At 38.4% G+C, this 11,589-nt stretch overlaps 1 protein-coding gene across 1 annotated transcript in view; it reads right to left on the bottom strand.

Annotated features, from left to right (window-relative positions):
- Positions 1-6,959: 6,959 nt before the first annotated feature.
- The window catches only part of QSER1 (glutamine and serine rich 1), a 43,417-nt gene continuing 38,787 nt past the window's right edge, over positions 6,960-11,589 (bottom strand). Inside the window, exon 13 of the mRNA XM_041461749.1 lies at positions 6,960-11,043. Within this exon, the coding sequence (XP_041317683.1) occupies positions 10,903-11,043 (141 nt within the window). The 3' untranslated portion in view covers positions 6,960-10,902. The remainder of the gene's footprint in view (positions 11,044-11,589) is intronic.

Below are 11,589 nucleotides of genomic sequence, written 5' to 3'. Positions count from 1 at the left end.
AGTTTTCAAGAATTTCTGAGTCTCATGTAAGACCTGTAGGGTTTAATTAGAAGCGTAAAGCAGAAACAGAGTATTTAAATTCAACAGCCACAATTTCAGGCATATCTTGATTAACTTCCTCATGTCAATTAAGTGTTTGCTCAGGGATAAAGATGATAGAGGATAAAGACCCATGTTCAGGTCTTGTCTGATCATGGAGGGAGAGAAGGCAAAATGGAAACCTGAAGCTCACAAAGGGAGCAATGATGCACACCTGCATGTAAAATGCAAAAAGCTTTTCCCATAATGAACCTGGAATCTGGGCAGCCAACCAGGATGGGGAAGTGACAGCACCTGTAATTTTCAGATATTCTGAGCATGAATGAAGGAGATATAATTGGATTTAAGACCTTACAAAGTAAAACCACAAGAGGCATATCAATAGAAAATGTTCTATTCTATAGGGGTACTATTCTATTCTATAGGGGTGCTGCTGTTTTATCTACAAGAGTTCAATGCTTGGTTAAGTGTCTGGGAAATGGTATGTGTTCTTGAAAAAAACCACAGGAAAAAGTTTTAATTTCATAACTTAAAAAAAACCGGGAAGGACACCAAAGCTGGGACATAAGCTGTTCTAAAACCCAGAATTGTTCAGTGTTCCAATTATTATTCAAATTTTAAACACCAAAATAGACAGTGACTTGTCATTGAAAACTGACTAGGAAATAAAGAGGGATTTTTGTAGAACAATACCATCCAATTTCTTATTTTCAAATGAATTTAGATCTCACTTTTTCAAATAGTTAACATAGAACTCTGCATTTCAAATGCCTCTCTTACACCTCAAGCACATCAGAAGGTTCTGTCTTATATACCAAATTTTATTCTTTAGATTTCAAATGTCTTCCCATAACAATAAAGCTTTAAAGATTAAGTGTATGTCAACACAGTTTAAATGTATATGTACGTAAAATTTATTGCCATTGTCATCAAGATCTGTTGAGCCCAATTGTTGTCTGTTTCTGAAAAAGCATAGCAATTAATAATTACCATAAAAATTCAGAAAAATATTCCAGTTATTTAGAACAGTTACACTTCTGTTTTTCCCCCACTTAAAAATCAACAATGCCTGTATTCACTACAGTGGTGAAGTTGATGAAAGGAGTACATTATAAAGAGTAACCCTTAAAATGTTGCTCCATTCCATTGACAAATGTCGAGAAAAATTAAAGTTCAGCATATGGTTCACTGTCGCACAGAGATCCTCATGGAAGGGAAAATCAACAGCTTCTGTTACAGAAATTGCTACAATTATCATGGCATTATCAAATCTGCTCTACTTCAGTGCCTGAGGATACAAAGGCCAGTGCAAAAGGTTTTCAGTAATGAAAGGGACCTATAAAAATGGGAAAACTCTTCTCTGGTAATCTCAAATTGAAGAACAGGAACAGCTATTCACACAATATCAGATTGCAAAGGGCTGTTTGACAAGCTGGACAGATCTGAAGGCTGATTCCAGAGCTGGCACAGGGAATCTCCCTTAGTACCGACCAACAGGTTCTGCCGTGTGCAGCTCAGAGCACGAGCATTGCTTGGGGCTGAGCTCCACGGGCGGCAGAGGACAGACGCTCTCCCTTAGGATGCACAGCAGGTTACTCACAAACTCACTCTGTTAGTCCCATTTCCCATCCACACAGGAATTACAAGAGAGGACGGCGCAGTGTGGCCACAGCTCTCCTCACAGAGAGCAGCAGACAAAAGTTCCCAAGGACTTCTCCTAGGGAAAGGCAGTGAGAAGCTCAGAGAAGGAGAAAACAATTCTTATCTCTACTTGCTGCTCCTGTTGTTTTGCACATGTGGAATGTGTTATGGAGATTGTTTACCAAGAGTGATTTGTTAATTGGATTCTGCTGAGGGTTGTTTGCATTGATTGGCCAATTGGATCCACGTGTGTGGTGACTGTCTGGAGACAGTCTCAGGTTTTTCTTTAGTATAGCATCTCTTCAGTATGTAGTTTAGTATAGTATTAGTGTAATATAGTATAGCTTAATAAAGCAATTGTTCAGCCTTCTGAATCATGGAGTCAGAGCACGTTATTCCCTACGTTGGGGTCGCACTGCATTGATAGGTTCTGTGGGATTCAGTGGTTCCATCTGGCCACGCTGAAGCCACAGCGACCACAGCACCTGCCCCAGCCCGGAGAGGCTGCTGCAGAGCACCGCTCACTCCTGAAGGGCAGCTCTGGAACCTTACTGTGAAGTGAAATCTGTAAGGATTCCACCCTGGCCTTTCTGAAGAGCCTGGAACAATAAACAAGCTCCCAGGACAGAAGCTTCTGGTGACAAAGGGAGCATTGTCGGGGAGCGCCATCCTTCCACCGCCGGGCTGGAACACCGACTGTCTGCGGGAGCACGGCGGGCAGGGCAGGCTGCTGCTGCACACTGACCCCCGCTGGAACACGGGCTGCATTGGTAGAGAGCTTCCAGGGCTTCATAGAAGGCTTACACTGTATGTATTTGTGTGTAAACTTTGAGATAAGAAATGCCGACTTAGAAATGCCATGGAGTAGGACAGATATTGTTGAGAGAGAAATGGAGTTTAAAAAGGTTCCAAAAGATGGTTTTACAAGACTAGCTACTTTAGAGAAACAGAACTATAAAAGATGTATTGTAATAAGACTTATACGAGGAGTAGTTTTAGATGATTAGTTTTAAGATATATACAGCATGGTGTAGTAAAAAACTGATATAAACACTTATAAGCGTATTGTAATTAGAAAATAGTTGGCTTCTAATTGTGATAGCGTGAATTACAACATCTGTATTGTCTCACCTTTCTCATAAGACTAAAAATAGAATAAAAGTTTTTAAACTTTCAACTTCTCAGTTGCCCCATCTCTAGGTTAAGAAAAGAGTATTGTCCAGTTTGTAGACAACACTCTTTTCTTGACCTAGAGCTCTCTACAGATCCGTTTCCCACACTCCAGGAGGAGCCACAGCAGCTGGCACACACCGGTCCTCAAGGTGGCTCACGGCAAGGAAGTGGGAATGGAGCAACCTCACCACAAACACAACTTGTGATGTCACAAGCCCACATTTCTCAGTCTTAATAAAGATACAAGGATTTTGTCTTTAGTGAATTTTCCCACTTTTCCCTCTAGTGGAGGTTTCCTGGGAGTTCAAGCATGATTAGATGCTGTAATGAGAGACTGACTCCACCATCCCTAAATGAGTCCTGGCACTGCTGTCTGGATTACAGTTCCTAAGAAAACATTTAGCTTCTGTCTCAGGTATGGGCTACTGTGTATTAAAGAGATCCTGGAATGTATGTTAGTAAGTTTTCTCTTAGTATTTCTACTTGTAATAGATCTAGATCGACCTAGAAGATTCAAAGAATATAATCATCCTAACATTCTAGGTCCAAAGCATACATAGAACATGAATTTACTAATATCATAAGCAAATTTCAGCTGCAAAGTCTTTTAACTAAGAATTTGCCACCTGTCAGCATTTTAAAAACCTAAAAGTCACTTACTAAAATCAATAGCAAATTTCTAACTTCTAAGAAAAGTACATTACTTACACTGATACCATATTGTCAAATTAGGACACATGTATGTATGTCAAACTATGACATATATTAAGTGGAAAATTTAAATACCTATATTTTTAATCATTCATAAATTGTTCATGTTAAAAAATTTTTTTTGCACTATACAGAAAACCTCTCCCGACCAATTTTATAGCCCTGATCAAGCCATGAACCTGGCTGGTAAAGAAAAATATTTAGTATGCAAAGAGTCCTCTCAGAAGAGTGAAGGCTCAGTGTCCTCTGCACGCCAGAAGGAGGAGTGCAATCAGACACTGTGAATAATTCAGGCGGCAGGAATCACCGTGCCCAGCTGGGAGGGGCCGTTTCCTTACTGACCGAGCATTAACTCCACTATTTTGCATCACAAAACCAAACGCTAACTCGGGTTACTACTGGAAGGGGCTTTGGGTGAGTTCAGAATTAGGGGAGCAGCTCTCACCAGTTCACAGCTGTGGAGAGGCAGGAGGAGCAGTGATGTCCACCTGAAGCTCGGTGAGGTGGTAACTTCACTGTGGGACAAGTTCCATGTTCCCCCTCCCCAGTGAGCACTCGTGAGAAATGAATTTGTAGAGAATTCTTAAAGTTTGACAGAAGGTTTACACAGTATGCAATTGTACGTAAATTTTGAGATAGGAAACGTTGACTTAGGATAGGAATAGGATAGACATTGTTGAGAGAGAAATGGAACTAGAAACAAATTTTAAAGGATGATTTTATAAATAAGATTAGATATTTTAGAGAAATAGAGCTATGAAAGATGTATTGTGGTAGGACTTACAAGGGGTAATTTTAGATGATTGGCTTTAAGGCAATTATAGTATGGTGTAGTAAAAGTTTATAAGAAACACTTATAATGTATTGTAATTAGGAAATAGTTCATTTCTGATTGTGATGGTGTGCATTTTAACATTTGTATTGACTCACCCTTCACATGAGACTGAAAATGGAATAAAAGTTTTTAAAACACCTCTCAGTTGCCCCATCTCTGGGTCAGAAAAGGGCATAATCCCACAAATACTCACCAGTGGCACCAGCTTAATGGGACAGCAGGAGCTAGTGGGTGAGGGGAGAGAAAAGGAGAACTCTAAATGGATTTGCTGAGCAAAACTGAATTCCTGATTTTGACCATTTGTTTTGATTTTCTTAGAAAAAGCTGCATACCCTATATGCTCTAGGGCAGAGAATCAGGCTTATTGTTCATGTATGTTAGAAGCAGGAATCTATAATTTGCCTTTTATATTACTGTACAATGGTTGAGGCCATCTAACTCAATTATGCCATATTTTGCCAGGTCCGTGGTTTAGCATAGGAAAATGTCCTCAGAAGCATCCAGCAGAATTTTATTACCCCACTAAACTCAAAGGGAACTTGTACAGTTCATGTCAAAGAGAAAGGGACAGTCCCTGGCTGAGCATTTCTTGTTACCTGGTTTCTGGGGTTTATTTAAAGCATCTGGTTCCAGAATTGCGACACTTGGATTCTCACAGAACAGTGAGCTCTCTCTCCAACTCCTTCAGTGCAAAGTCCATTGACTGTGGTCAAACTGCCTTTCTGGCTGGCTCAAACTACCTCTAAACAAAGTTGCTGGATGCTGCACTGAAACAAGTAAGCGTTCCCTTACTGTTGTTTGTTAGGAAAGCTGTAGGGACAGGAATTTCAACAACAAAAATCTGGGAAGATTCAGAAGCCACCAAAGTTGCTTTAATTAGGGAAGAGCTCTAAATCCTCATTCTCCCAGAGCTTTGAACAAGCTGCCCATTTGACCTAACCACATAATAAAACATTGATGCTCCAGCTTTTATTCAATTATCATATCACTTACCTTCTGTTGCCACAGCAAAAATATCTGATACATAAATAACGCACAGACAAATCACACTAGCAGCCACCACAGTTAGAAAGGAAAGGATGATGGAAACCAACATAATTTTACTTAAAAGACCTTGCTATCTTGTGTTCTGGGAGTCTGAGAAGGCTACAACATGTATTCCCAATTACATAGTTTACGATTTCAAATAACACACGTAAACAAAGGACTTCATTTATTCATAAATTGAACTGAACACTAAAATGAAGGGCCTTAGCTGCTCCTTCAGTCCTGCTCATGGGCTCTGCTGTTACTGCTGCTTCCCTCTACCCTTCGGGCATCAGGTAGCTAAAAAAACCCCAACAAAACCAACCAAAATTAAGCACACACAAAGAAAAGAAAATGCCCAGTGGAACTTTTAAAAAGAAGAAGCCAAGACACTCAGGACAAATGAGAGAGTACAGCCCTGAAATGTTTGCTGTTTTCCCTGACTCACCATTTATTTTTTTCCTTTATAAAAAGCTAGTTTTCTGTATTTCTGTATCCTTGTAAGAAATCAAATGAAAATAATTTTAATACAGTTTTCTCTTCTTCAGTTTCTAGAAATGAAACAAAGATTTGTTAGGTTATCTATGGAAAAAGCAAATAGCTGATGCAGAGCAAGTAATTTTGATTGCCTGAGATACTTACCCACAAACTGCAAATAGTAGGAGCTGCTTTCCTTTTTTAAAAAGCTGTATGCATTCAGCTTCTTGCTTTGCTTTTTCTTTATTTGTTTGAAAAAATAAAACCTTCAGAAATTAAAAGTTGTACCTGAAACACAGCATTGAAAACTTCAGGATTGCAACAGGACATTCTCTGCCTACCTGCTTCCCAAAGTACTTTTTGAAGAAAACAACAATCAATTTCATGGGAAAATGACTCATTTTATATTCATCTTGGTTTGGGAAGAAGCTTATACAGAGGGCATTAAAAAAAAAATATTCCAGCCTCCAGAATTTCCCTTTTCTGCAAGCAAGTTGCTCAGAGAAGGGCTGCTGTGGATCTTAGGGACAATATTCCCAGCATGGGATGGGGGTTCAGCCCTCTGTGTGAGGCAAAACAAGTGCTAAGAATATCCAGGGTAATTCCTTGTGGCTGCTGGGGGCAAAAATACCAAAACTCTGTGGAGCACCATTTCTTCCCCTAAGGTACACAGAGATGACGTTCTAGTCCAGCAAGAAAGAGAACAAATGAAAAGACTGAAGTTCAGGTAAATCCCACCTGAATCACAGCGGCAGATTCTCTCTTGCCCCAACAGTCTGGCTCCTCACTCACCACAGCAGCTGAAGATCTGGCAGCTACATTGTACAAATTAATTCAGAATATTTAGAATATTTAGAACACAGAACTAAAAAATCCAAATCAACCAGACACGCTCAGCCCAGGCAACATAATGGAAACCCCCCAGCCCCCAACCCTAGAACTGTATTTCTTCACGTTGCAAGCAGAAAATACAGGAAAACTTTCAAATTGCCAATTTGTTTCCAACAATCTTAACTTTTTGAGACTTAATATTTTAATAACAAATGACTAAGCATTATAAGGTTTTTGTTTAAAAAGTGTTTTCACTTTAATGGGTTTAGTTAATAACATCATGAATGGTACAAAACTGTCCTTTTTCACATTTCCATACATTGTATTATGGACCACCTGAAAATCTGGACTAAGAATGCATAGTGTCTCTTAATTAGCCCTAGCTTCATTTTTGCCATATGTAGAACAGATATGCAGAAAAACATGCATTTATTACCAATGACATGTTAATATTAGCTTAAATAATAAAATATGGCAGAATGTGCACTGTGAAATGCACAGGTTCATAATAGGGTAAGAGAGACCAAATGTCAAGTGCTGGCAACGAAATAAGAAATGGTTGGTGACACACTGACATTTTGTGACCATAGTATTAACTTTCCTGCTTTAAAATTGTTTTAAATAGTAGTAAATATTTAAATAATATTTAAAATATATTTCCTATGGGAATCATTTACTTGGAAGACAGCCTGTAAGATCTGACTTTTTAAAAAGTAGTATTTCATTTTGACAATATATGAATACAATACATGACACAGAACCTCAAAGACCCTAAAGTCCTCAGCTGTTTTCAGAAACAATTTCTCAATCCAATTTTGTGTCTGATTCTTTGCTAGCAAAACTTTGGGAGTAGCATCTCAAAGCAAACCTGCCTTTAAGAGCAATGCTGTATTTGAATAAAACCAAACCCAGTGTAAATTGGGATGCCATACTAAAGGAAAGAATAGTGGAATTAAAAGCCAAATAACTGATTATGCAATTTGTTTCATTCCTGTTTTGCTAATTCATAGTCTAAGGAGGGCTTTGTTCTTTCCTAGTGCATCTTCTCTTGCAGTCAAATCAGTGCTCAATTTCCACTGTCATATTAAGGGATGAAGACCTCACTGTTACTCCAAGGGGAAAAAATCTGAGGTGTGGGTGCAGACTTCATTAACTAAAATGCAACAAAACAAATTATTTGTGCAAAAAAGTAATTTGTACATTGATTTTTTCATTAAGTTTGCTTCAGTATAAAAAAACCTCTTCAATCCTACTAACAAAGCTTTGCTTTGATTTATGACCCTTCAACACACTCAAGAGTTTCGTGTTTTTACTTATTCTGGTTTGGTAAATTAACAATCCAGCCACCATTTCGGCACCCCAAGACAAAGATGGAAGCTCCATTATATTAATCTTTAATAGTCTGGGGCAGTTACTTTCATTCAAGACAAGTTTTTCCTGTCTTCTACAGGCACAGTGCTTGTTTAACTGGCCTTGGGAACAAAACAGCCAAAAATAAGCCAGGTCACTTTCTATGGCAGTGCAGAGCATCCTGGTCCCCCCACCCCCTTTTTTATTTTTACTTTTTTTTTTTAATGGTTGTTGCTAAAATTACTTCCTTTTTAAACAGGGACAAGCTATTCCAAAAGCCTCTCATTTTTTTTCCCAGCTTCTAAGGACTGAAAGCAGCTTTCTAAAGCTACTTCTAGAATAGAAAATCCAGAGTAAGTACCCAGTAGTGGTAATGTTCTAGAAAGCACAGAGAACTCTCTCAACTCACTGCTTCATTAGGAAGGGGTGAGAGAGAGACAAAGTGTGACCAGCTCTTTACTACACCATCAAGGAGCTGATTCCATTGTTCCCTCAGCCTGTATCCTCATGATTTTTAAAACCACAGACTAGGAATTTCCAAACTGTAACGTGACCAGAGAACCCTGCCTGGGCACCTAATTCCCTCTGATGAACCTGCAGCCACTGCCAGCCATCCCAGTAAGGGATGGAAATTTGGGAATGCCCACTCATGACTGAAGAGTGTACCAGGCACATTTCTACTCCAGTGTGCACATTTACATTAAAATAATTTTATCTAATTGCTGCCAAGGCTGGTAACTACTGTTTAGAGGGTAAAACCAAACTCGAGCTCCTAGCAGACCCAGCAGGACAGAAACTACAGAAATTCCTTACCCCCACAGCTACCCCTCTTTTCACCCTGGGAATTAATTAGCTCCATGATTGCTCTAACAATCTGCACATTCTGCCTAACCCCAAACCCACCTCCTCTCCTTGATAACTGCAGACACGGCAGTAGCACAATGTGCTATTAACACGACAGTGACCTCCCTTTTTAATGCAAAACCACGAGGAAGAGGCTTTAAAAAAGGCAAGGGCACATACCCATTTCTGTTCATCGTAGTCTGCACACAAATTGTAAAGGAGAATTATTGCTTTTTAAGGATGAAAAGCTTTGGAAATATGGTAAACATCCTACAAGGTTCTAAATCTAATCAGCTAAAATTCTGTACATACTTTAATATTCAAACCTCTATTTGCTTACTCAAGATCAAATAATTTCATTTTCACATCTATTCATTAAACTCTTGATAGTTCTACAGTCTAATGAATATTTAACAACTAAATAGGATCAAAACATGGGGGAAAGGTCACATGGCAATGAACATTACTTCATTTGGCCAATGAATAGTGAACCCTGCTCTCTTGGCTGAAATTAAGGCACTAAGTGGCAGTAAAAGGATAAAGGAATGAAGTAGTTTTTTTTTGACATTATCTGAAAAAAGACCAACATGACTTTTTTTTTAGGACGCCAGTAGAGTACATCTCCATTCTGAATGACTCAGTAAGGCATTCTATTGGCAAATTTAAAGAAAATGCTCTCCTGATCAGAGCCCATTACATTCAGTGTCTGAGTGTGACTAGTGGCACTACTAAGTGTTAACAACCTGGAGGGGGGAGAAAAGCTACAAAGATGTCTGAAGACTTGAAAGGCACCAAAAAGAGAACAGCTCTGCAACTGCCAGTTCTACACACAATTATGTAAGCTGTGTTTAACACTGCATATAGTCTATTTTCAATCAACAATCTTTGTTGACCAAGATAAAGTGTAGTAGCTCTTCATTTAAACTCTCAGTTAATCAAGTGCTAGTTTAGTAAGAAATTTATTTTCACATACCAGAAAATAATTGCAGTGTCTAACACAACTACACTTAAAGCAAAACTAGTCTAGTATGCATTATGCATTATTCTGGTTAACACTGAAGCAAACCTGTATAAACAAAAGGGTTACCTCGAGATACATAGTTTACAATATAAAATCAACATATAAATGAATAGGATTTACTGAAAACAATGGAAAGTGTATTACAAAGATACATGTAACAATTTTAACCACAATATTTCCTCTGTGAAAAATACAACTATTAGTGAGATAAAATGTACAATTGATTTTTTTTTCCAAAAGAAAAAAAAACCACAGTATAAAGGAAAATATTTTTTTCTTCAAAACAGGGAAAATAGTTAAGGTCATTGTCTTTCATTACAATATAATTTGACACAAAAGCAGTCATAGGATTGCACCAACTCCATGTTCGGTCTCCCAAACATGACAATAGTAAAAGGAGTCCATAAAGCATAATGAAATTTCTGGATTTTATGATGGCAATATACGTATGCAGAAACTGATGTCACTCCAGCTCTGTTCACAAAATGTACAAAACTCTAAATTTGGTGGCCAGACATGTAAAAATTAGTTCGCCCCAACGCTGACTTTTCTCTCACTTAGTCAGGGATGGAAAAATCTGTAGTATTTTAAGTGTTGTTATCTGTTGAGCAATAAAAAAGAAAAAAAGTATATGTAGTGCATGCTTCATCACTTGTCAAAAACATTTCTGAAAATAAAACTAAGGTATCCAATAGTTTACAAAATCAAAAATAACTCTTCAGGTTAAAAATGTGGTTAGGTTTATGTTTAGTTCCATCTCCAAAGGACTGATTTCCTTGGCAGCATCACTTTTCCTTAGCACAAGCCAAGGCACAGAGTTCCATAAAGAGAAATAAAAATGGCTACGAATAAGAATGCAGTCTGGCATTGTAAAAGAAATCAGAGCCTCTCTCTGAGCTTTCTGTTCCATCAGGTTAGTGCCGTAGAAAAATGTGGGATTTGGGACACATTTCTGTTAGGAGCATTTCTGCTGGACACGATTCAAGAGTTCACCAAACTTTTCAAAAAGATCCTCCACCCATTTTATGTTTTTCATGCACAGCTGCACGATCTCTTCCTGGCCTAGATCTGCACTCGTCTTCTGAACAGAAGAAATCTATTCAAAAAAAGAAGGAGGGGGGAGAAATGCACACACACATGTTAGGCTGCCATAATTGGAGAATTTTCATTTTTATAAAAGTCTGCAGTTAAATATGAACCTTCTCTGCCAGAAAACCTTTAAGTTTTAAAAACAAGGGTAATGCTCCCCAAAATGGATTTCTTAACAAGTGAGTCAGAGCTCAACTCTTGTATTTCTGCTACCTGAAATATTTCCAGCAAGGATTTGCAGAATACATTGGGGCACGGCATTCTAAGACCAAAAAAACCTTTTAGATCCAAGGAGTTAAATACACTGATAAGATTTGTTTTGTTTATTTTGGATAACAGTGAAGAACACTTCAGGGAATCCCACAAACCTTGCAAGCCTCACATCTGAATGTTCTAAGCAGTAGCTCCCATTAGGGGCAACTAATGTGGACAGTGTAGCCTTTGCTTGTCATAAAGAATTAATTAAAATAGGAGGCCTCAATCCATTCATTTACCATCCATAAGAGGCCTCAATCCAAACTAATTTACCAAGAATGGGAGAACAATCTCTCAA

This window comes from Pyrgilauda ruficollis, unplaced genomic scaffold, assembly GCF_017590135.1.
Source record: "Pyrgilauda ruficollis isolate IOZ18807 unplaced genomic scaffold, ASM1759013v1 scaffold153, whole genome shotgun sequence".
NCBI classification, from domain to species: Eukaryota; Metazoa; Chordata; class Aves; order Passeriformes; family Passeridae; genus Pyrgilauda; species Pyrgilauda ruficollis.
This window is presented reverse-complemented; position numbering and strand designations above follow the sequence as displayed.